The sequence below is a fragment of the Taeniopygia guttata genome, chromosome 2, assembly GCF_048771995.1.
Source record: "Taeniopygia guttata chromosome 2, bTaeGut7.mat, whole genome shotgun sequence".
NCBI classification, from domain to species: Eukaryota; Metazoa; Chordata; class Aves; order Passeriformes; family Estrildidae; genus Taeniopygia; species Taeniopygia guttata.
Window position 1 is genome coordinate 53,517,020 of NC_133026.1, and position 26,677 is coordinate 53,543,696.

The following is a 26,677-nucleotide window of genomic DNA, read 5'->3' on the forward strand; positions in this document are numbered from 1 at the left end:
GAAACAGCTGTGGGAGCTTGAAATTGCTCAGATTGGAGAAAAGGAGGTTCAGAGATGACCCTTATTGTTCTCTACAACTTCTTGAAAGGAGGCTGTAGTGAAGTGGGAGAGCCAGTCTCTTCTCCCAGGCAACAAGTGACAGGACAAGAGGAAAAGGCCTCTAAACCCAGGAGGTTTAGATTAGATAATAGGAAAAAAATTTTCACAGAAAAGGTTATCAGCCATTGGACCAAGCTGCCCAGGGAAGCGGTGCATTGCTGGGTCTGGGAGTATTTAAAAGATGTGGCACTTAGAGACATGCTTTAGTGGTGGACTTGGCAATGCTGTATTACTTGGTGATCTTAAAGTTCTTTTCCAACCTAAATTATTCTTTTCTATTCTAAAAATAATAGCTATAGTTGATGACTGAGAATGGAAATAAACAAGCATAAAAATATGATAAAGACAAACAGATTTTGTTCATAAAAAATTTAATCACCTGTGAAGACAGGCATCAGAATAGCAATATTTATTATTGTTTGCAATTGGGTAGTATGCGGAGGCTCCAAACTGGATTTTATATACCCATTGTGAAGGATATTATTTTTTAATTTAATCAGTAATAAGGATGCTTATCCATGGAAAGCTGTCAACAACCAAAACATGCTGTATTAAGGCACTTTTCACTTTTTATCTTATGATAGGAACAATGCCATTTAAAATGAAAATATGCATACATCTAACCATTTATATCACTCATCTTTTTGCTCTCCACGTTTGCTCTCCACATTTATCAGCATAAATATTTGCATGGAATAAAGAATCTTAGGTGTGTTTGTCTACTGACAATGTACTTTTCGTCTTATCTGTAGTGAACAAATACAAAAATAAAATATAATAGTAATTTCAACAGCTTGTGCTGCAGCAGTGCAAACAGGTAGATTTTAGACATTTCATTTGATACTCAGGAAGGCATGTAAAGAAATAAGTCATGCCTCTTTGGTTGTGTGAGAAATGCACAAATGTTGTCTGCCTATTATCACAGCGAAATCTCCCATTCATTACAGTATTACCAGCAGAACAACAATGGCTTTAGTTCTAACACTGAAAATCTCAATTCACTGTCCATTAAGTACTTAATGGTGCTAATGGTGCTAATGCACTACAGGGATGTCACAATAAACAAATCCATGCAATTGAATGAAATGTTTGAAATAGGATGTTTCACAAGAATATAATTTCTGTGCCTCTGCAGCATTAAGCAATGCCCATAACGCTCTTTTGAGTATTTTAATGCTGTTCACATTGCAGATGTAGTTCATTGTCTAAGCTGTTACACAGCATGCAAGTCCAAGAAATGTGGTCCAAGGTTCTATTTCACTTGAGTATTGCCAATAAGTCTGGAGTCAAAACATGGCACTTGTACATAATGCTTTTTAAATAGTGGCAACATTGTAAATTATACTCTGAAGAAGGAATTTATTCTTTAATCAATCTACAAAAAGTATTCCAGTAGTATCACAAAAACCCCAAAATGTTTTATCACAGAGGAAACTAGAACAAAAATAACTTCAAATATGTTTATCAGAGAAATCTAGTACTACCAAATTCATTCAAAGCAAGGCAAGGGATTTTTACAAATAACTGAACTCTGACTAGACACTCACATTGATCCACCCCAGGGTAGTGAGGGAAGGAAAATAACTTGTCAAACCACTCTCAATCCTCTATCACCAGTCCTTGTTAACTGGAGAAGTTCCAGCTGACTGGAAATTAGTAAATGTAAAGGATGTAGCTGAAGGAGGATTCAGGGAATAGCCCTGTCAGCCTGACCTCAGTTCTGACCAAGGTTATGGAAGAGCTCATCCTGAGAGCCATTATATGGCACATGCAGGACAATCGGGGGATCAAGCCCAGCCAGAATGCATTTATGAAAGGCAGATTCTGCTTGAATTTGATCTTATTCTATGACCAAATGACCCACTGAGTAGGTGAGGGAAAGGCAGTGGATGTACTCTATCTAGACTTCAGTAAAGCATTTGACAGAGTCTCCCACAGCATCCTCCCAGATCTCCTAGATGGGTGAATATCTCAGTTAATAAAAATATGGCTGGATGGCCAGGCTTGGAGTGTTATGGTGAATGGAACTAAATCTACTTGGTGATGGATCACTAATAGTGTTCCCCAGGGCTCAGTTTGAGTGCTGGTCCCTGTTTAACATCTTTTTTGATGATCCAGACCTGGGGATTCAGGGCATCCTCAGTAAATTTGCAGAAAACACTAAGCTGGGTGGGAGTGTTGATCTTCTCAAGAGTAGGAAGGCTCTGCAGGGAAATCTGGACAGGTTCAATCAATGGGCTGAGGACAACATGATGAGGACAAAAGGGAAGTGCTGGGTCCTGCACCCACGTCCCAGCAAGACCATGCAGCCCTACAAGCTTGGGGAGGAGTGGCTCAAGAGCTGTTCAGCAGCAAGGGGCCTGGGGGTGCTCAGTATGAGCCAGCAGTGTGCCCAGGTGGCCAAGATCAATGGCATCCTGGCCTGTATGAAGAACAGTGTGGCCAGCAGGTCCAGAGCAGAGACCACCCTCCTGTACACAGCACGGGTGAGGCCACACCTCGAGTACTGTGTTCAGTTCTGGGCCCCTCACTTTAAAAAGGACATTGAGGTGCTGGAGCATGGCCAAAGAAGGGCAACAAGGCTTGTGAAAGGTCTGGAAAATGTGTCTTATGAGGAATGGCTGAGGGAGCTGGGGTTGTTTATTCTCAAGAAGAGAGGGCTCAGGAGGGACCTCATTGCTCTATCTTTCAACCTGAGGTGGGAACTGGTCTTTTCTCCTGTGCCTGCAGAGAGGGGACCAGCTGAAATGGCCTTAAGTTGAGATAGGGGAGATTTAGATACTAGGAAAAAAAAATTTCAGCATTAGGGTGGTCAGGCATTGGAATAGATTGCCCAGGGTGGAGCCACCATCCCTGGAGATGTGTAAGAGGTGGTTGGATCTGGATGATGTGATTTAGTGGTTTAAGGGTTCTGGATAGTTCTGAGTTGACAACTGGACTTTATGGTCTTAAGGGTCTCTTTCAACCCTGATGATTCTATGATTTTTATACAGTTTAATGGATACCTGTTTTAGAAGTCCTAAACTAGAGTCTGAACATATTTTTTATAGCTTTTTCTATAACATAGTAAGTAATACGTTATGACTTTTGGACTAATCACATGTCACTTCTCTAAAGAGTTTGCAGTCTAACTGATTAGTCACAATCGATAATGAATAGAGAAACAATACTGTGCTGAATATAAAGAGAAATTCTGGCAGCGGGACCTCATTAGATCAAAGGAAGTCATTATTTCAAATGTGTTTCAGCATCATCATTTACCTTTTTTGAAAAAATAAATTATAATCTATAAAGAAATTTTAATGAGAGTTTCCTGAAGTAATCAAACTAAGCAGTGTTGAAACCTTAGCTAGAGTTCTATCACCATACCCAAAAATGCCACACTTGTTAAGGTTTATTAGATTTCCAGAGGTTCAGCAGCACATAAAAATCAGCTGTCTTGTTAACTTAAAATTTTCCATGACATAAAACTAAAACCTCTCCCATCAAGTTACAACCCTTTTACTTGTTATTTGCATTAAAAAATGGAACACAACGTGTTGAAAGCCTCTATCCTAGTTTGATGAATTCATAGAATGACTTCAGAAACTTCTGTGATTTTAGAGGGACAGGTGAGATTTTGGGGTACACTAAATGTGTTTATTCTGGTACTAGTTGCTTAAATCATTCCCCTATCTTTTCATTTACCCGCATTATCCTTCTAATACTCAGCATGATTCTGAAATCCGATCTGCTGGTAATAAACATCTTGATTCCATTTCCAAGATTACACCCTTATTAAAAGGTCATCTAAATTAAAAACTCATTAAAAGAAATGTCTGCCTTTGTCTTCAAACTCTCTCCCCTACCCACTCCAGGCACTTTCTTCAGGCACTCTATTTTTCTGCAGGCACTCTCCACTTCTTTCTTTTTTTTTAGTAAAAAAGGAGCATATTTTTTTCTATCTCGTTTCTAGTCTTTCTCTAATTAATGACAGAGGTAGATCAACATAGGAAAATGAAATTGCAACTCATTCAGGCTTGATTTCTTTAGCACAAGAACAATGGTAGCAAAGACAAAAAGACAGAGAATTTACAGTTGGGTAGCATTTAAAGAAGAAATTCCCTAGCAATTTGAATATGTATTCTGTTTAGAGAGTAAAGAAAGCCTCTAAATAAAACCAAGACCCAGTTGGAGGATGTTCTTCCAATGACTGCATAACTAATCATTAGAAATCATAACACAAATTCCACAGAGGCCAATATTAAATTGAGTTACTGTCATGTGTGTATGGTCTTCTGGTCTATTCAATCAAATTCTGGCTGCTTAAAACCCAGAGGGATAAATTCTGTTCTTAGTTATACGGCTGTCCTCAATGGAAATGGTCAAGAATACATGCCAAGAAGTGTTTAAAGTGCAGTATATGCTTCAAGAAATGTTCATATTAATTCAGAAGTTGTTATTTTTCTATATTAGAGCTATACAGTGAAAAAAAATGACATCTCCATACAGCACATGCTCAATTTTTTATTATGATGGAGTTTAAGAATACTATGTTTTGCAAAGATGATGCTTTATAAGCTTGTAAAAAACCCATTTATTCAAACCATACCCCAAAACAAGACAACTGTGTAACAGTTCTCATAGCTGGCCTCCAAAATCACCAGAAACAATAACCCCTAAAAAAGATTATTTTCTTTTGCTATTTTGGTATTCGTTCAACTCATAACTCTCAGCAAGTGGAGAAGCAACAAGATACAGTCAAGACACCTGAGCAGTATTTAAGTTCCAAGACTGATATTTCCACCCAGCTTACTGCTCAGGGATTCTATGATGCCTTGTATGTCCTATAGGCAGTATGCAACTGTTACCAGTTTCACGTATACTCAATAATTGCCAAAAGGCATGCCATGAAAACCCTGAATAGATAGCACTGAAAGCACCTTAAATAGATGAGCCTTAAACAGAATCATCATAGGAAAATGTGAGGCAGAAACAAAAACTAATAGCTTCTAACCCTCATCATTCCCTCAGTAAACTAGCTGTTTAATTAAGAACAAAAATAAAATAAAGAAAATAATTTATACCAACTTTCTAGGTTTTTCTAGAGTAATTTCAACATTTTAAGAAGATATTTGCTATGGCAAATACAAACTAAAACATAGTAATTAGAAGCAGAGAAGTGTCTGATGAACAATCATATTATACAAACAATATTAACCATATTTTTCTCTCTGTGGAATATGGGAAAAATTATATTCAAAATTGCAGAAATGTTAAATGTAAAGTATTTCTTGTAGATTTTTAATCCAAATGAAACCAACTTATTAGAGTATTTGTTGGAGCCTGATCGTAATTAAATACAGGAAGGATATTAAAATGTCCAAGAGATTTTTTTAAGCCACAACAGAAGAAAGGGCACAATTGCATAATTGGAACCAAATCCAAACCCCACTTCCTTCTTATTTACCAGCATCATCTAAAGGACACTATTTAGATGCTGGAAGGTCTGAAGCTTACAACTGTGAATCATCTAAAAGTCAAAAATTTCAAAGGAATTGTATGACACAGGTTAAAAGTTTATAGATGAGAGATATAGAAAATTTCTGCTCACTACAAAACCACATCCTAAGAGTTACCATATCTCTTGTTCAAAAAAAAAAAAAAAGCTAGAATCCTATTTTCTTGTGGGGAAAGAAATCTTCTTTAATAAGTGTTTAAAAAATAGAATTTGAAAGAAAGGTATATATTTTAAGATTTTTAAAAATAAATTTTTTTCAGAGAATAGGGTCTCACCAATCATTTGGTTCTACACAGATAACAAATATGAAACTTGCCAGGCAGTGGGATAGTTCTTTAAGAAGTTTCAAATCAGTTTTGTTGGCAGCTGAATTCAGTTCAATGCTCTTGGTTATTTGCATGTCTGTGCAGGAAATTAGTATCAAAAGCATTTTCCAGCCCTCCCCTCCACAAAAAAAGAAAACAAAAAATAAATCCTCTTGCATTTCTGCAAGGCATGCAGAAAAGTGATAGCGCAGACACAGATTGACATTTAGATGCTAAGTTTTCTGTATAAAACAAAACGAACAATTTTCAAGATTTTCTAATTACCTGAGTGACTTAACCCCTGGGGTGTCTATTCCATTCTGACATCATCAAAGTCATCAACACTGAACAATGAATATGTCTTGGCCAGGTTCACAATTTTCAGTTCAGATGAATGGATGAATAAAAGATCCAACCACACTGCTATATTAGCTCAGTGCATGAAATGCTGGCAAAACTAAGTTTCATACAAGACCCTGCTGTCAAAACACTATAAATAGGGTGGTTTAGTACACATAGTAGGTTCATTTTTTTCTCATTAAAAATTACTACACTTCAGCGAAACTCTTGCTGAAGGAAAAGTTATCACAATGTCTCTGTTTGACCTCTAGATCCTACCATTAATCAACACCAAGAACCTAATAAACTGAAAGTCTAAAACTTTAGGTTCCTTATTTTTTTTGCAGCATCCATGAGAAACTTCAAAAAGTCCTTCTTTTCAGACATTCATCACATGAGGAAAAACTAGCTTTAGATTCCTAGCTGGGAGGTAAAACCAAAATCTTTTTGAAAACATGTATCTTTAAAGACCCTGACCACATCACAGTAATTGTCTAACTTCATTAAAAAAAAACTGATTACCATCAGAAGTATTGCAAGAGCATTTTATTTATTTACATTAGTTTTCAGATTTGTACTACTCTTTCTTAGTAGAGATACTCCCCCTAAAGACTTATAAGTAACCACCAGTCTTACAAAAAGAAAGAAAACAGAACAAGAAACTAGATGTTCTGAGAGACTCAGCTGCCACTTATATTCTTCTTCATTAATTTTAACACATCTTTTTAATCTAATTAATCACATGTTTTCTTTTTTTTTTTTTTTACTTTAGAACCTCACCCATAAATACATCTTCCAATTTCATACATGTTCTCATTGCAGACTTGGGCCGACACCCTAAAATTATTTTGGATTGAAGCAACAGGGTCACCTAAAAAAAATTGCTGTTTTCTGAATAACATCTTTTATCCATATTCTGTTCCAATATACCAAATTATTTGACTTTCATTTACCCAACAGTGAAGTAAATAAAAACATTTATTTTACAATGAGTGTGCATTTATGGAATTACTTCTTAATAACTTTTAGATAACTATAATGAACAGGGAAAGGGTTACTGTATAAAAAAAAAATTAAAAAAAGAATAGGCTTTTCCTTGAATATTTAGCACTGCTTCAACTAATCATGTAGAAGACAAAACACCATGCAACATGCTTTGTTCTCTACCATCTATCCAGGTCTTCAATCTCTTCCTTGTGTATGCTCATGAGTGGCCTAAAGGACGATGATGCAGAAGTTCAGGTGAAAATTTTGCAATATAAGAACACTTCTGTGCATAGACAAATCTACCCTAATCAAGGAAAAAGATTATAAAGACAAATAAGATAACAAAATAAGCTGAAATAAGACAGCTAAAGAAACACATAACTTCAGCTCTTCCTACTTTCAGCATTTGATAAAATATTGAATAATAATCAAGAAGACTTCATTAAAAACAAAAAGTCAAAAACCTAGAACAAAGAATTAAGTGCACATACCCCTCCCAGAATTACTCTTGAAATCAATAAAAATTATCAGAAGTATTTGTATAAAATTAGAAATTAAAAAGATCAAGGAGCAGCTGCCATAATATATAACACTACCATACCATAAACATAAAACTCCCCTACATCCATATATATACAAAATATTTAATAAGCATTTAATACACTTCTAAAATATTTTTCTGAACTGTTTTTCTCCTAAACATTTTTTCATTACAAATACAACATTTTCAAATATATTTAAGTATAATTAAGTTCAGTTCTTACAAACATTTGTTCCAAAATAAATGAGTTCTTTATTGATTTAAGCAAGGATTTCCCCTCCTGTCTGATTTCAGTAGTTATTCAGACAAAAGCAGTAGGCACTAAAACTAGAGCAAACTCAATCATTAGTCTCAATCATTGTTACCATACAATGATATAGGTGTCCAACCTCTTGCTCACACCTGGGCCAACTTTTAGCACAATGGGCACAGTCATTTCTCAGCTGTACTGACAGGTATAACATGAAGAAAAATACAATTAAATAATGAAAACAATGGCGCACAATAGTTGCTTTAATTTAAAGCAATTATAGTTGCTTTAATTTTGATGTACATTTTAAAATGTAAATAAAAATTCCTCTGTATCATGTGCCCAGCTGGTACCAGCAAGTACCTGCATCAGCAAGACAACATATCGCCTGATCATATGCAGCTCATATCAATGTCACTTTCTTTTAAGAAATGATAAATCATTGCACCAGTGGTGTTCAAATATTCAAAGAAGAAACTTAATGTTCTCATTATATGTAGTACATAATATATCTTTCATGATCAAAACAACTTTGCCATTAATGCCTATGAAAAGTGCTGCATCTTCAACCTTACTTCATTCTTTTAACTCCCAGAACCAAAAGGCAGACCTCCTGGATTACATTACTTTGAAACTTGGGTGATACTTTAATACTCTGGGTGATTTTGCACAAGTCATTCAGTCGCTCTATAAGTAACATAACCCACAACCAAAACCTTCCTTTCAACATTGGTTTCACCACTTAGGCTTGTCTCTCTCCAATTACTCACTACAACTGTTACAATCTCAGTGATTATAATAAACCTTCATTAACCTGTGTTTTCAAAGAACATGGCAGTCCTTTGCAAAAAATGAAAACCAATCTTACTGCAGTAGTAACAATAACCATATCATATAAAATGGTCGCTACCAGAGTGGCAGGTTAAGAAAATTATCATTAATGTTAATAAAATTATCATTAATGTCATTATTACTGTTGTAACTATTTATACTAACTAATGCACATTAATTTATGTGCAAATAGTATTCTTAGGTTCAAGCATCTACACAACAAAAGGCAATTTTTTTACAACTCCTACCTGAGTTGACAGGAGATTGCAGTCAATGTATAGTCCTTTTCCTGTCTTATACCTCTGAAGTAAACCAGCCATAATTGCTCCATATGTATACAGCCCAGTAGCAAGGTCTGTCATTGCTACTCCTGATCTAACTGGCTCACCATCCTAAAGAAAAAGAAAACACCCCAAAATGAAACAAGACAAACAAAACAATAAAGAAATAAAAAATTAAAAGCAGGGAAACAAGCAGAGATAATACAGGGCTGGGATCCTATTGGCATGACAGGGACATGGTGGGATGATTCCTGTGACTGGAGTGCTGGAACGGAGGGATATAGGTTCTTCAGGAAAGACAGACAAAGGAGACAAAGGGGCAGTGTTTCCATCTATGTCAATGACCATCTGGAGCACATGGAGTTTCATTGGGGATGGAGGAAGAGCTGACTGAGAGCACAGGTAGGGCAATTGCAGGTAACATTATAATCCTGCTACACACGCCCATCCACAGAGGCAGAGTGGATGGGGCCCTCAACAGACAGATTGCAGTGGCCTCATTCACCAGCCCTGGTCCTCATGGGGGGCTTCAACCACCCCAATATCTGTTGGAGAGACAACAACATAGAATCACGTACTGTAGGGAAAGATCAGGTTCAAGACCATCTAAGGAACCTGAAGGTGCATAAGCCCATTGGACTCAATGACATACATCTGCAGGACTCAAGGGATTTGGCAGTGGGAATGGCTAAGCCACTATCCATCATATTTGAGAAGTCATGGTAGACCTAGGAAGTTCCCATTGACTGGAAAAAGGGAGACATAACCCGCATATTTAAAAAGGGTAAAAAAGAAGACCCAGGAGACTATGGGCCAATAGTTTCTTCTTCCTTCCCAGGAGGCTTATGGAGCAGATTCTCCTGGATGCTATTCTAAGGTACATGAAAAATAAGCAGGTGATTTATGACAGCCAACACGGCTTCACTAGGGGCAAATTGTACCTGACAAATTTAGTGGCCTTCTATGATGGGGTTACAGCAGTAGTACATCTGGGAAGAGTGACCGATGTCACCTACTTGGTCTTGTGCAAAGCATTTGACACCATCCCATATGACACACTTGTCTCTAAAGTGTGCACTATGCACTTGGCAGACAAGGAATTGGTTGGATGGTTTAACTCAGTTGCAGTTAGTGCAAGAAATTGGTATCTTTGAGTGACCTGATGTATAAAAACTACCACTGAAAACCAGGTATTCTTGCAGAATGTACACAAAACTGCCACTTTGTGATGCCACATACTGAAATCATGAAGGATTTACTGTGCAACTTTTTGTCCCTGTATAAACATAATGTTTCAACTCACCAATGCAAAAAGAAAAGAGATAATGTTAGAGACAAGAGAAGCTAGTAAAGTCTGAATTTTATTATGTCTAGAAGCTAAAGGCCTAAACAATTTCTACAATACTCTGACACAGGTGCCTGTCTGTTTAAAAGGCAGAACCATATTGCTTCATTCTTCTCACTCCCTTTTTCTCTCTCCTCTTCAGTCCCTCCCCAAGTCAAAGCTCAGTATTGTATTTTCCACTATATGCACTCAAGGCTTCTAGTAAGAAAACGAAAACAAATTTTTGTTTACACATGCAAATTCATGTAAGTTCATGACCTTCTGAAATAAATCACTGAAAAGCTGTTTGTTCAAATATCCTTTTCAGTATGTCATCCCTTTTCTAGCATCAAGGGAAGAATCTTCATGTTATATAATGTGTTTCAGAACTTCTGTAATCATTGGCATGATATATGTCCCCTCTGAAATCAATGGCAAAATGAATTTCTAATTTCAGCCCAGCTAGGCTTTTATTGTAGTGCTTCTTCTGAAATATTCTCCATTTCCTACTCTGAAAAGTTTGAGGTCAGATGATCAGATTATGACAGCAATTCCTTAATTCAAAGTCTTTTTGTTTGCTTGGGATTTATTTAAGTTTTTAATCTGTGAAGAAAAATAGCAGTGCAAAGCTAATGAGACTCTTCCAGAATTCTGCCACCCAAGTAAGCCTACCGTAAGACAACTTAAAATCATTACAATTGTGTCATGGTTTGACACGGGAAGAGAAATTTTTTTTGGAAGGAAGAGGTCAATCCAGTCAGAGGTCAGGTTTGGATACTGACACTTGGGGTGACCAATTGAAGGTGGACACGCCTCTGAGAACACAGAGGGGTTAAAAGCGGAATTCCCAGGAGGACTCGTTCTTCTTTGGTTCCGGTCATCGCAAGGTACAGACCTCCCCTGCCCAGCCCGGGCTGGGTGGGGGAGGGGAGCCATGCGGCCTGCAGAGGTAGGCCAGGGGGTGAAGAATCAGAACCGAGCTGGGCCAGCTCTTTTGGACGGAAGGGTGGAGAACATCTGAGATGTCTTTGTTCCCCCTCCCCTAAGCTAGAGGGAAAGAGATAGAGAACCTGAAGGCACCTGGGAGTTTGCCGGCAGAGGAGAAGGAGAAGGGGGGCGGGGGGAAGATGCCCAGCATGGGAGACTGGAGACGAGTCCTGGGCTGAGATTTCAGCTGTCCGGGGAGTCCGGGAATTTTAACCCTTTCCTGTGAAATGAAAGCTTTATGAAATATTACTCCTCCTCAATTTGAAGGAAAGAGAGACAGCCTGGGACCTCAGATGTTCAGAGAAGAAGGTTGGGGGGAGATGATGGAGTGGCTTTTGGCTGGACTCTGCTTGTTTACCATAGACTGAACCACTCCTTCTTTCAAGAGGGACTGCATTTTAGGGGGATGCACTGGTGAGCCAAGAGACCTTCTTCAGCAACTACCAGTTTTGGAATGGACAGAGAGAGCTGAGGAGGGTGTGAGGATGCCCTCCATCTTCAGAGAAGAAGAGAAGGAGATCTCTGTCCTTGGACCCTCGGCCCCAGGGGAAAATGGGGGGGACTCTAGTCCCGAAATGCGATACTGGACTGTTGTTCCTGGTGGTCCTTGGCAAAGCATCCTTAAAGGAGCCCTATAAGCAGTCTCTGTCCATGCATGGTGATGAGAGCACTGTGACATGGAGAGGAGAGTGTTGCACTGGCCGGTGTGTCTGGGCAGTGCCACGTGTGACATGGAAACACAAGAGGTGGCAGCTGCGTTTCCTGGGGGTCTATGGTGCAAGGGGGACTCCTCTCTTCCCCGATGGACTCAGTATTGATTATATTGAAGGGTGAAAACTGGATTAAGGATCTAAATGGGTCTCGCTATGGTATGTTGGAGTTGGGTGGTGGGAGGAGGAATGTTTTGGAAGGTTTTCATTTTGAAGTTTGTGTGGGTTTTTTTTTTCCTTTTTCTTCCCCTTTATGTTATTAGTAGTGGTGTAATAAAGTCTTTCCTTTGTTATTAAGTTTGGCCTGCTTTGCTCTGTTCTCGATCACATTTCACAGCAGTTGATTGGTAGGTTGCATTTTCATGGGGCGCTGGCATTGTGCCAGCATCAAACCATGACAAATTGATAAATAATAACTCTTTGTCAAGTTACCATAAATGTATTTAAACTAACATAGCATAAATTAAACAAAATTGAATTTACAAAATTATTCTAATTCGCCATGTCTAAACTGCTAAATGTAATTATTGTAATAATAATCTTCTAAATAAGATTGCAAGAATTATTTCCTGATAATTATTTTAAAAAGAGTGTCTTGGATTCATGTAAGAAAATCTTCTCCATCACTTTTCTTTTGCACTACAAAAGGATTTACACAAGTCTGATATCAAGTCATATATGTTATTATATTTTTCTTTTAAATTTTTTATTTTATTATCAATTGCATTAATAGAGCAATTCTGAAAGAAAAAACAGCAGGACAATATTTTCTACATGAGATGGAAAAGGCTGCTATTTTATTCATATCATGAAATTGACTAAAAATTACAAAATCTGTATAAAATATAGCAAAATTTTAAAAAATAGTTACTCTCATCCAAACTGCAGTAAGGATGTGACTTTCTATAGCCTAGATATCCATAGGATGATGTATAAACTACACAATATTAAGGTGAATGCTGCATTAGGAAATAGTACTTTTTGAAGAATTTCTTCCTTCCCCAGATGCTACACCAAACTACTTCAACTTCCTATAGAAAACACAACTCAAAGGTTCCAGCTATTTACCACTCTCATTGTACCCAAGTCTGGGGAAAATCAGAAAATTTGTTCTTCACTTTTATATGCACAGACCTACTGAGAAAACTAATTAGCCCATGAGAAGGTTTTTGCTCCTCGGAGCTACCACAGAGAAATAAAAGAAAAAACAAAACAAACAATTAAAGAAAAAAAAACCCCACACAGCAAAAAACCACACACATACAAAAACACCCAACCAAAACAAAAAAACCCCCTCATATTATCTGCTGCAAGTAATCAGTTTGTTAAATTGCTCTTTCTTTATTATATTTCATTACTTCACTGGGCTGAGGAGAAACCAAAAAAGACTTTAGATTTTACAAACAGATGTGCTGCAACATTCTTAGTTTGAAAACACTGTCCACTGTTTTCAGAGTGCCATTAATATCACCCTTTAAGGAGAACACTACATTTTGAAGACGAAGAAATTTGGATTATTTTAATAGGTTGTTATATATGAACTCCAGAACCTCCCTCATCAAGTACTAAATTATCTAATGTTTAAAAGTAAACACATCCTCTGCCTCAGTGAAAAGTTCACCTTTATTTCTAAAAATACTTTCAAAATTTCCCCTTAGAGAACACTCCTACAAAACTACTAGCACTATACTCCAATGTTATTTTTAACATGTTGGCTTTGTTTTATCCTAACACTCCAAAACCTATAATTCTGAATCAGTCCAAACAATTTCTAGCTACCCTTGGTCTTTCCACCAAGACTCATGATGAGCTACCATATCTCACCATTTAATCAGCTTCAAACAGCTCCTGTGTCATAAACCAGTCTTTCTCTGGCAGGATACACAGGTGCAAGTACTGTGGAATGGATTCATTCAGGCTTTATCACTATCCTTCAGAACAAGGGATGTGAAGCTGCTTTACATGAAGGATAAAGCTAAACACACAGAGAATTAACCTTCCTTTAGACAGAGCTTCAGCCAGCACAGCAGTACTTCTGTGTAGCTAACATATCATTTATCTGGGCAAAGTAAGGATCTATATAATGTCTTTTATTAAACCAAGTTATTTCAAAACTGACGAACACCACCACCACCCCTGTCAGACAAAAATTATTTTATTGTTCTGGTAGGAAGAGCAAATGTCTCACTAGCCAGGGAGAATGTGCCTTAAGCAAACAAAGCTGCCATCCAGCCTCAAGGGCTGGCTTGAAGTCTAAATTAGGTGCAGAGTCAGGAGTTGCCCTTTCCTCATTTGAAAGGATAAAGATACATACCAGTTAAGCAGACCTTTTGTTTTTAAATCACTGTGCTTTGCTATTGCTCAATCTTATAGTTTACACTTTTATTCATAATTTTTGCTGTTTGCTAAATGCCTTACAATTTGTCAACATATTCTCACCCAGATATAGCCACAACATGTTTTAGAAGCTTCCTTTACTGTGGTGGGTTTTTTTGCCCTTTGACATAATTTCTCTTTGCAAACTTAGATCAGTAATGCAAAAATCATCCATTTAAAATGAAAATAGTTTTGAAATGATATGCTTAAGAAAAGCATTCTAAGTCCAGTAGTTTTACAGATGTGAAATAATTGCTGGAGCTAATATGAACCAGCAATGGCTGTATTTTTCAACAGCTCTGAGCTATATATACCATGTGTATTCTTTCATAACACTCTGTTTGGTACTAAACCAAAGAATGGCCTCTCTGGATTGCAGATTAAATGTTGTCTCATACTCAGTAAAACAAAAATGGTTTTTTCCTCAAGAAAGAATACACCACCATAAAGCTACTTCAAGTATTGAAGACAACGTATAATAATCCACTAGGAGATGGAAGGGGATTTGTAACCAAACTGGGCTTTATTTAATTAATTTCAAGTTATAGTTTTGATGAGTCATAGAAATTTCAATTAGAATTTCAAATTTCATAAGTGTGTTACACTTCTAATACACAAGTAATCAAGTACATGTGTAAGAGCTTCCAGGTTTCTGTACTCAAAATCATGATTTAAAGACGCTATTCTACTGTGCTTGGGTATGTATAATCAGCAAAAACAACACTAGCACAAATGCAGTTGTTTGTGCCAATATTTTTGCAATATTGCAGAACTTATAACTTGATTTCAAGGTTCAGAATATCACTCAGAAGCATTTTAAAGTTATTACCATTAAGTGATGCCAGGAAAAAAACCAAGAGAAACAAAAAAAAACAATCTGTTAATTTTTTTTTTATAGACAGGAATATATGCTGCTATTGGATTATACATTTTTGTATATGTCAGATACAGGACAAAATTTTAATACCCTATTATTAAAATGCTTTCTAAGGAACTGTAAATATGTATACATTGATATAAATATGTATACCTCAACATTCAACACCTCAGACAGGTATGTAGATGTTTTTTTGCTGCTTGCTCAGATTCATTCAATTTCTCTGTTGCATCAGCTGATGGCTCTAAGACCATCCTGCAAGAACATTCAATGGTCTGTTTACAAAAGGGATGTTAAAAAAGAACACTGTTGCACTGATGATGTTATTCTGATTATCCATAGCTACTGCAATTAAATATAAAACCAACATCATCTGTTATAACTTTTCCTTTCTTTTCATTTCCAGTTTATGAGTGGCATTTTCTATTTTATTCTAAAAAAAATCAGAACCTAGTCTACCCACTGAAATGAACTTATTACTTTTAGCACATTAATTCCACATTATCTAGTCAACAAATAATTTATGCTTTATTTTTAAAAAACAGCATGAAACTCTTTTCTTTTTTATTCTTTTTCTTTGGCCACTTTTCTACATGTTGAATGAAACAAGGTTTTCTTCTTTTGTTCAGACTTAGTTTTGTGAAATTTTAAACAAATTCTCTCACATGAATATAAATGTTTAAAAAAATTTTAATTTAGTTAAGTATTAATAATACTTCAGTAGTTTAAAATAACTTTCAAACAAGCATACACTATGATTTTACAGCCATTTGGATAAATCTCCACTACAACAACAACAACAAGCACATTTGTTTTTTTGGAGTCATTGAGTACAGAGTTTTAGAAACAATACTGTCCATCTATAAATCAAAAAATGGCTTTGAGAAACTGAGGAAATGCTACATAAACAACTTCAAATAAAGAAAAATAAGAAAATTTGTGCATTCTTATTTTAATCATGTGAAAGAGTGACTAAGTTTGAATGAATTCTTAGAAGTCCCCAGCGAACAGACAAAGCTGTGACTGACAGTGACTAAATGATTCCTACGATCACACTACCTCAGGTCTTGGTGAGGTGACGCAAACATCTGGTTTTCCAGTGTAGACCTTAATCTTTTAATAAAATCCATCTTCATAACAGCCACTGAGGACTATTATTTTCATAATATAACTTGTATACAATTATTCAGTGTAACAGTTATTTATTCTGCCATTCACATATTGTTGAAAAGCTGTACAAAAGTACTGCGTTTTTCAATCTTTCTATCTACCTTCCTTCATTCATGTTGTACTAACAACAACAGTTACCCCCTTCTAACAGTTTTTGTACTCTTTCAATTTTTGATTGGTATATTTTGAGGTGTGCATGAAGTTTTTGGAATTGTATTGGAAGTATTAACCTCTATCCTACAGACACAATGTTAAATTTACTTACACTACAGCTACTGTGATCAGTCATTGCTTAGTGCACATAAACATTATATATTTGAAGGGAAGTGCCTGTAAGGACTGCATTCAATTTCATGTTTTCTCATGTTCTGACATGGGACATCCTATGAGTACATGCCAATAACACAGCAGAAATGGACAGCCTCAGAAAACTAGGCACAAGATGTTTCAGCTTACTCAGTCAAAAATGCTTGATTTTGGCTTTTTTCCTTAATAAAAAGAACAACTCTGATAACAATAGTTGCCAGAAGTACAAACTTCTGATGTTTGCCATTGTTCTCAGTAGAAAATAAGTCTATTGGCAGAATATCAACCCTACAATAGAGTTGTATCCAGATTGTGTGGCTAGCTTCCAACAACCTACTCAAACATGAACAGCTGACACTTAGTACAGAAACTTTATTAATTCCTGGTTTATCTAGAAAATACAAGTATCATACTCACTAGATCTGCACTACTGCTTCCAGAGTACCAGGAGCACCACCACAGAATAGTATCTAGCATTTATAATGCATAAAACAGACTTGTAACACTACTTCACTTGAAAAGTGACATTTCAGGACCATATTCCCTGCATCTGTAGGTGATTCAAGAGAGCTTAATTAAATTCCTATTTGACCAGCATTTTTCTGAGGTGAAAACACATGTTCTGTGTACCTCTAGAATTCAGATACTAAACTACTGTTATGCTTCCTGCACTGCCACAGCTAACAAAGATCTTGGGTGTCAGTGGGAATAGGCAGCACATAAAGCTTTTCCAGAAATGCATGGCATCTTTCTGCCTATTTGTAGGCAGAATGATTGAAAAACACCCAGCTTTTGTCATATTTGTCTAGATAGCTTCACAATTCCCGCTTTTACAAAGGGAATAGCAATATCCAAGCATCAGTGAGACTTCACACTCATAGGTATGGTTCTATCATCCAGCTGTCAACAATGTGTCTAGTACAGCTCTTGAAGTGACTACAAATGGACATTAACAGATTAGAATACATTGCCAATTTATTCACTGGAGGTTTAGGATTTTTCTTTAATTTTCTGTTTCTTGAGCCTTTTTCTTTACAAGCCTGGAGTGACATAACTGAACTATGTAAGTGCTATTATTTTCTTAGATTCCCAGAAATGAGACCTCTTGTTGGACTCAGGAGGGTCTGCATAACAGATGTGTTATGACTGAGCTGACTTGCTCCACGCAGCAGGCAGTTTTGGTACACGGCACAAAGATTCTATGAAATCTGTAAGTTGTGCACTATACCTCATGCCCTGTGATATGCATGAGACCAGAAACAGCAGCAGCAACGGAGTCATATCCACCTCTCTGAACCACTGGACCAGTCTGACCATAACCTAAAAGAGAAACAGAACAAGTAGTAATTCAATCAAGGACAAATACAACATAAGCTATTATTGTTCCTCAGCTTTTAACAAGCTGTTCAGACTGTACAACCAATTAATGCTATTGTATTCTATATATTCCTGCACATTTTTAAGAGTAAAGTTGAATTTACCCTCTGTGGGCTGAGGATGTGTTAGATCTTAATTCTAGACAGACTTGTATCCCTGCTATGTTTCATTCCTTTTGGATAAAATTTCCTTTTCAATTCACTTTGTCAGCTGAGGTTGGATTCAGATGTTATTTCAGAGAATTTACAGTGTTTCTACAGGCCTACAATTGCTGTCCAACAGGGCCCATCTTGCCTGTGTTATCTCCACTCTGCCAAAAGGATACCTTGACTACTCCAAACAATACTAAAATCATGACACTATGGTTTTGACACATTGATTGTTCCCCCCTCATTTCTGTTCCTTTATTCCACATCTAAACAGAGCTACCTTCAAAACAAACATTGTTTACAAAAGATGGCAAGGCCTTTAGCAAGTAGGCACAATTTGTTTGTCAAGTGTTAGCACCAATGACGTCCAAAATACTGAGAATTTTTACTGAACTACCTAAATACAGTTCTGTTCAGCTGTATAATTAACTAAAAATAAACAGCTGTAGACAGAAGGATGCTGTCTTTACCTCTCTTTGCTATAGTCATCATAGTTTGCTATAGTTCTTCCAACTTCATCACTTTGCTATAGTTCTTCCAACAACCATAAAATCTTCCAATTGAGGAGGTCTTGCACAAGCAGCTGAGGAGGTCACTGGAACCAGTAACCACCCTCACAGAGGGTAGAAGTCAACAGGGAAGGAGCAACATATTTGATTGATGGTTTCTGTTAGTTCTAATAATGGCAGAGCCCTCAATAATCAGATTTAAGTACAGATTTAAGAGGAAGCACATTCAAAGCTATTTAAGTGCTTTCTTTTCTGATATCTCTAAGAGAAATCCCTTGGAGGAGTTACAAGATATTGGTGACAGATAAGATTCCTAATCTAACTTTAGTTTTAAAATAACATTTCTATTTAATTCTTACAGGTAGGAACAGTATTAGAATTACATTATATCAACATATACTTCAAGGTAAAAAATTTCTGAATCTCCTAAATTTCTTTTCATAATTTGCCTGGAAAAATCTTCTCTATATACAGACAGTCTGTTCAGTAGGCATGACAGTCTAATCACTGGCTTTGTGAATTAAAGTACACAATTAAAAATAATTTTTCATTGAGGTAATCTACCTCAGTTCATCCACTTGGACTGATGCTGTTATGTGCATAATTCATAAATTACTCCTAATGTATATTACAAGAGGATTATGATGACTGAAAACTGGAGTTAAAGCACTTTGTTACTCCAATTGATAAATCATTCCAAGCCAAACAATATCCACTTACTACACAGACTTCCCCATTATACTACAAACAATCTCAATTGCCTGATTTTTTCTGGAGACATGAGATCCACGTTGTGCACAGCTGTGGAGGAGCTCATCTTCTACACTCAGTGTCACAGGGAATATCAGAATACTGACTTTAACAGTGTAGCTTCAAAACAACCATTTTGCAAGAAAAAAGTCAACACTTTTCTTATGGTCAAATCTGTGTCACTACTCACAAGAGAGAAGAAAAAACCTACCAGTTTACCCCATTTTATTTGAAATCTGACAACAACAAACTTTGAGAACCCAAAGAGAACTCATGGCATCTCCTTTCATATTTACACTCTTAAGTTTACAGCAAAGAATAGTGTATTCAAATATAAGAGGACTAGCAAATAAAATATACTGGATCTACTCAAAAATGTTCCAAAGAGCTCTAACTAGGCATATACCATTATCTCATTGGAATGAATTGCAGAATTAAAACCAGTTAAGTGTGTGGGGCCACTTCAAAAACAAAATCTTGCTCAATTAAAAAAAGTACTCCAAACAACTTTAATTGAATAGTGAAAAGCATACCCAAGTAAGTGAGAAACTATGTACTGGCCTCAATTACTAACAAAGAAAAGACATCTCAACACATCTACTCACACAAATGCTTTCATAAACAGTAAACATCTGAAAATTAAACATTTAGTATGTAGACAGAACAACTATACAACACTTGGCAATGCTCTTCTGGTAAGGACAACATCCATGCCTCAAACACCAAATTCAGGAAAGGTGACAGGCAACAAGATCTGCATTTTTCTAGAGAAGTTTCACAAATAAAAATTTTAACTCCTTTTTACACTTTGCAACATCCAGGTTTCAAAATAAATGGTATTATTTAATGACTTTCTGGTTACGATTAGAACTTATATGGAGCATTTAATTAGTCTTCATATGTCACAATAGATTAAAAAGAAAAAAATATATAATTCTGCTTTTGACCTGAATTCTGAGTGGACAAAGCTAGTGTGGGCACAAAATCTGTTGTAATTGGAAATGTTTCACCCCAGGAACTATGGATACACCAGATTCCTGGAGGAAAATGTAGAGTTAAGTGAGAAATAGCTATTGCTCAAAATGAAAGGTTACTATATCCAGACAAAAATCAAAGGCTGAATATTATTTTCATGGTCAATGGAGCTGCCCAGTGCGGATGTTTTAGAAATAACTGGGAACACAAACACAAAAAGCTTGAAGAAGAGCCCAAAATTGTATTTAAAAACATTCAGCCTGGTACACAGGCTGTAGATTTTACAGTAGCTGTAATATATACACATACATACCTTGGTACATATACATATGTACATATATACATAAATATATAAAATAACTCCCTAAAGATAAAAATGCCACCTAAATTTTATGTGTGTCCAAACACTCTGTGTTCTCTCATACTTAATTCAGTGTGAAAAGTGTAGATTTGCAATTATACCCTCAAACCTAAATATTAGGCTCCTGTTAAATAAAATGTAGTTGGTGGTTTTAAGTTCAGATACACTGAAAAATACTTAAGGGATAGTAAAGAGATAATCCCAGTTCAATACAGAAAGAATAGATTTAACAGTGATGGTCTCAGAAGGTAAGATAAGGCAGCTGATTACACTCCTGCTCCCCTTTAGTGGAGTTTATCACTGTAAGCTAGAGTCAATATTTAAATAGTCTCTACTAGTAAAGAATTTATTTTACATCCCTAAGTCCAGTGTAGGCATTTTTATTTTGGGGAATAGATTGAAGAGAGACAAAATAATTTAAATTTTAATTTAATAAAACTAAGTGTTTTCTAAATCATTTTAGTTTGATGGACAGCTACCTAGATTCTAAATCTCATGTAAAGCTTTAGATTTTTGTAAAACAGAATCTGCAAGGAGCAAAAGAAAGTCACACCACACTAAAGCCCTATCCAGCTCCCAAAATCCCCATTCTATACGTTGCAGTAGGAAGAGAAGATTTCTTCAGATACCTGTCACATCCTCATGTATCTAGAATTCAACATCATTGCAGTATGAGCTGGTGTTCTGTACTGCAAAATGTACAGTTTCACAATGAAACCGAGTACAAGATAATAACCCCCAGTTAGATCTCCAAGTGCTTCCTAAAAATTGTCATTGCCAAAGTATTATTTAATCTGCATAGCAAGCTTTTGAAATGGCCAGAAACAGAGAATTACACAGAATCACAGAATGGGTGGGGTTGGAAGAGACCAGAATGGGTCATCTGGTCCAACCTCCCTACTCAAACAGGGTCATCCCAGAGCACATGGCACAGGATTGTCTCCAGATGGTTTTTGAGTATCTGCAGTGAAGGAGATTCAACACCCGTCCTGGGCAATTTTTTCCAGTGCTTGGTCAACAGCACAGTAAACAACTTAATCTTCCATATTCAGGGGGAACTTCCTGTGTATCAACTTCTTCCCATTGCCTCTTGTCCTGTTGCTTGAGACCATCAAGAGCCTGGCTCCATCCTCTTGGCACCCTCCTTTCAGGTGCTTAGAGACACTGATGAAGTCCCTTCTCATTTGTTTCTTCTTGAGGCTGAAGAGGCCCAGCTCCTGCAGCCTGTCCTTGTAAGACAGATGCTCCAGTCCCTTAATCACCTTTACTGCCCTCCAATGGACCCGCTCCAGAAGGTCCATATCATTCTTTTGCTGAGGAGCCCAGAACTGGACACAGCACTCCAGATGTGGCCTCACCTGGGCTGAGTAGAGGGGCAGGATAAGCTGCTGACCTGCTGGCAATGCTCTTCCAAATGCACCTGAGGAGACCATTGGCTGCCTTGGCCACAGGGGCTCACTGCTGGCTCATGGACAGCTTGTTGTCCACCAGGACCCACAGGTCCTTCTCTGCAGAGCTGCTTTCCAGCAGTTTGGCCCCCAGCCGGCACTGGTGCAGGGGTTATTCTTCCCCAGGCACAGGACTCTGCAATTGCCTTTGCTGAATTTCAGGCACTGCTTTCTGCCCATCCCTCAGTCTTCCAGTTCTTCTCTTCCATCTCTCTCAAGGTCCTTTTGAAGACCATTTTGAAGCCCTCTGTGGTATCTGCCACTCCTCGGAGCTTTGTGTCACCAGTGAACTTGCTGAGGAGGCATCTGCCCCTTCATCCACGTCACTAAGGAACAAGTTAAATAATCCTGGGCCCGGTACTGAACCTTGGGGACACCACTTGTGACAGGCCTCCAGCTAGACCCTGTGCCATTGATTACAACCACCAAAGGACTATTTGCTTATTCACATCTTATTCATCATCACACTTAAATCCTTCTGTTCTGACCCTGCAGCCAAGTCTATCTTCTACAGAAGAAAGTGCAGAAACCTTTACTCTTTGAAGCTTTTTCTGAGCAAGAAAAATTAACGGGGTATGAGAAGCATGAATGAACTGGCAACAGCTACTTTGTGTCAGCTTAAGAGAAACACAGGCCTCTGCTGGAGGCATTTACAGAGTAAATGCCACAGCTTTCCACCAGCAATCCTGTACCCTTAGCTCAAACAAGAAGGAAGAAAGAGACTTTAACCAACTGGAAAGTTCTGAAAAACAGAGGATGCTAAATAGAGTCAGTAAAGATAAATTTGCACATGAGATGTTTTAAAGCATTTTCTTAACCAAGATCTCCACTATCACTCCTTGTTAGTCTGCAGCATTACATATTGTATGATATTCAAAATGAGACATGCTTAATGTAACATTAAAAAAATCACCATCTGTCTGTGCCTGCGTCTACTTTTTTTTAGTATTTGGGTAAATTACAATTAAAGTTTTATAAAATAAGGTGGCTAATATGTAATAATGCAGCTCACAGCTGTTCTAAAAAGTCTCCAGCAGTTTGATGGCCAAACCTTTCATATGGAGCAACAAGAGAAGACTTAAGGTGCCTAAAAATATTTATCTAGCAAAACTGAGAAATAATCATTTCAAGATAAACAGTAAATTATAATAGCACTAAGATACTCATCACTAGCTAGGGGCATTGCAGAAGTAACTTTATGCGGGACACTAATTGCAGATGCCTGCATATTTTTTGGTAAAATGAATTGAAGCATATAAATTGCCTGTGAATATTGGCAATATACACACATTGCAATTATAGCTAAGAGTCAGATTGCTGCTATTATCTGATTAAATTATATTGGTATTAATACACCACAATTCCTGACAAATGGAAAGACTAAAAGTATTTCTTTCTCACAGATTTTTCTAGTTAAATCAGACACACACATTAAAAACAAACAAACAAAAACCCCAAACAAACAATGAAGACAAAAAAAACAAAAACATTCTTCAACTGGAAATAAATCTTAGCTTAGCTACTATTCTGAGATTGGTGTGATATTGTGACATTTATCCATGATGAAAGGAGGCCAATTATTCCGAAACATGGAAATTACTTCTAAAACAACAAAGCTTATAGTTCTGGGCTTAGTGTGCAGGAGCCATGTGAAGGCACTCAAGATTTGGAACATAGCACAGGAAAAATTATAATACTTTCAGGCATCATATGGGACAAAAGTTTGGGGGAAAAAATAACATGTCATAACAAACTACTGTTAGTTTATCCCCTTTTAAATGGTCAATATATTTATCACATAAGAGAGACATAATTTGCTTTACAATCCACTCTAAATGATCGTGTTCTGAGAAACAGCAATAAATATTATGAAGCAAGAAAGGTCAGGCTGAAGATTACGAAAAAAGTACTAACAGTAAAAGTTGCTGGACTGCACAAAAGTGTTACTACCCAAATTGCCAAATGTTCAAAAATGTCACACTACATGTAAAAATGCTAGCAAAAAAAATCCCAACCCAAACCTGTTTCCAGAAAGAACTCTGTTAGAAAAACAGACTAATGTGTTCTTACAGGTTTGACTTTCTAACACCATGCCAGCTACAACATAGCTTTACTTCATTTTTGCCAGATGACAGTGGGATTTTTAGATACATTTAGGGAGACATTCTTCACAAACTTTTAGAAACCAGGCAGACCAATAAAACAACTTTGTCCCAGAGAAAGTTTCATATGTCTGTAGGTTCTAAGCTATTCCAAGATGTGTACAGAACACACATTTGAACACCATATTTCCTTGCCTAGGAGTTACTGATGATACAATGACAGAATTCCTAACATGTATAAAAAAATTCATTTTGGCTAGGAGCTGCCTGAAAGCATCTGGGATAAACAGGCACTACTGTGTTACAATATCATAACTTTTGGGACAATCACTCTAAAGGAAGTATTTTTACCTGGCTTAGTTTAGATTAATTTGTATTTTTATGAAGATTAACAAAAATATTTCTACATTTCTCAGCTTGTTGTGTATATGATTTGTATTTCATTAAATTTAACAGCCCAGGATAGTGGGCCACAATCTGCACCTTCAAAAAAACAACTGAGAAACAAGTAAAACTCACAAAATTACTAAATGCAGAGAAACTGGAAAGGGGGAATGAAAACTCATTCAACACCTGAAATTGCTATTCTCACTTCTTCAATACAATGTGTTTTCAAGCTAATGATAGCCTCATAATTAAATCTACAGGACAGCCTGAGTATGATTTTCTGTGTCATAAAAAGAAAGGTCAGCATTTCTCATTATGACCTGTGTTCAAAATATTTGTATCACATGCAGGAGAAAACCAAAAAACATAATTTCTGCACTTCTTCGTTATTTGATAGCATGATAAAACTTTATAAGGCCAAATATAAAACACATTGTACTAAAAGGATAGGAAAAACCAACACAGAGACATGTTGTCAACACAGACCAATTCCCTGTAGTTCAATTCCCAGATGACAAACGACATTACAGAGTCAGGCTGCATAAGATATTCTGAGCAAAACATAGAAAAATATGTTCAACATAGGCATTTCTACAAACAGGAACTAAACATTGTCACAAATTCAATCCAGATAGATGGCTATCCCTGCTGAATAACAAATTAATGAGAAACACCTTTTGGCTTGTTCTATTGCCAGAAGAAAAAATTCAATTAAAGACAGCTTACATCTTTACTTAATAAAGATTCATGAAACATGCAGAAGAACACAAGCAATTCTCTGCGATGACAAAAGCCAAAGTTTAACCGACGCATTATAAGAAACTTTGCAGTGTCAGAGCTGCCAAATGCGTTAGCAAAACGAGTAACGATTTTTGGAAAATGCTTGCCATGTGTTGGTCGAAGGAAAGGAAGTACAACTTCCTGAATAGGCAGGCTTACAGGAGATCAGAAAAGCTACAAGAAAGGTGAAGTCAGAGCAAACTGTCAAGAAAGATGAAAAGATGTTAAAAAAAAATAAACCTTAAGTCAGCAAGCATAAAATCTGACCAATCTGATAAAAACATTTCATTTCCTAGTTGATGATTGCAAATGAGTACAACATTTATTCCTTTTATACATGTTGATTTAGACATTCTAACCCTGTCTTTCGAAGGAAATCAGGTGTTATAAGTTTGAAGGCATAGATAGAACAAAATTGTTAAATCAAAGACAAAACTCTATGCTAAGATTTAGCTACTGAAAGACTAGAAGAGGACAAACAACAGCCTCTGCCAGTTGTTCAACTCCATTCAATTTTCATGTGATCTGTGTACCCAGCCTCACACAACTCCTATTAAAGCACCAACCACACTTCTGGGACACAGCCACATATCATTTCAAACAACACAAGTTTGGTTTTCAAAAGGCTTTTAATCAGCCTGCAAAATTCTAAGCCATATTTTCTAGCTTTATAACATGCCAAATATAAGTTACAAGAAAGCAGTCCTTCCCTCCATAGCTCAAACTGTAATTACTCAGGAGATGCCATCACTTTGTTTTACTAAGTCAGTGAAAGTTTAAGTTGTTACTCTGAATTTTAAGACAGAAGCAGCTTCCCCATCTAAGTGGGGTAACTATTCTACATGATCTAAGAAATTAAAGGTGTCATGATGACCAGTTCCAAAAACAAAGTTTCAATTAAAAGTTTTTAGATCACACTGAGATTAGGTATTCAAACTTTACCCCCACCTTAAAGG

At 36.7% G+C, this 26,677-nt stretch overlaps 1 protein-coding gene across 19 annotated transcripts in view; it reads right to left on the bottom strand.

Annotated features, from left to right (window-relative positions):
- SUGCT (succinyl-CoA:glutarate-CoA transferase) overlaps positions 1 to 26,677 on the bottom strand; it is a 323,214-nt gene that overhangs the window by 266,166 nt on the left and 30,371 nt on the right. For 15 of the 19 annotated variants that reach the window (XR_012054643.1, XR_012054642.1, XM_072925952.1 and 12 more), the window contains 2 exons: positions 18,112 to 18,203; positions 9,101 to 9,244 (listed from right to left, as the gene is read on the bottom strand). Coding sequence is in view for 17 of the 19 variants with exons in the window: in XM_072925952.1 (XP_072782053.1) it covers positions 9,101 to 9,244; positions 18,112 to 18,203 (236 nt within the window). In the remaining 2 variants the exon portion in view is untranslated. The remainder of the gene's footprint in view (positions 1 to 9,100; positions 9,245 to 18,111; positions 18,204 to 26,677) is intronic. The other 4 variants (XM_072925958.1, XM_072925951.1, XM_072925949.1 and 1 more) reach the window with 1 other exon arrangement.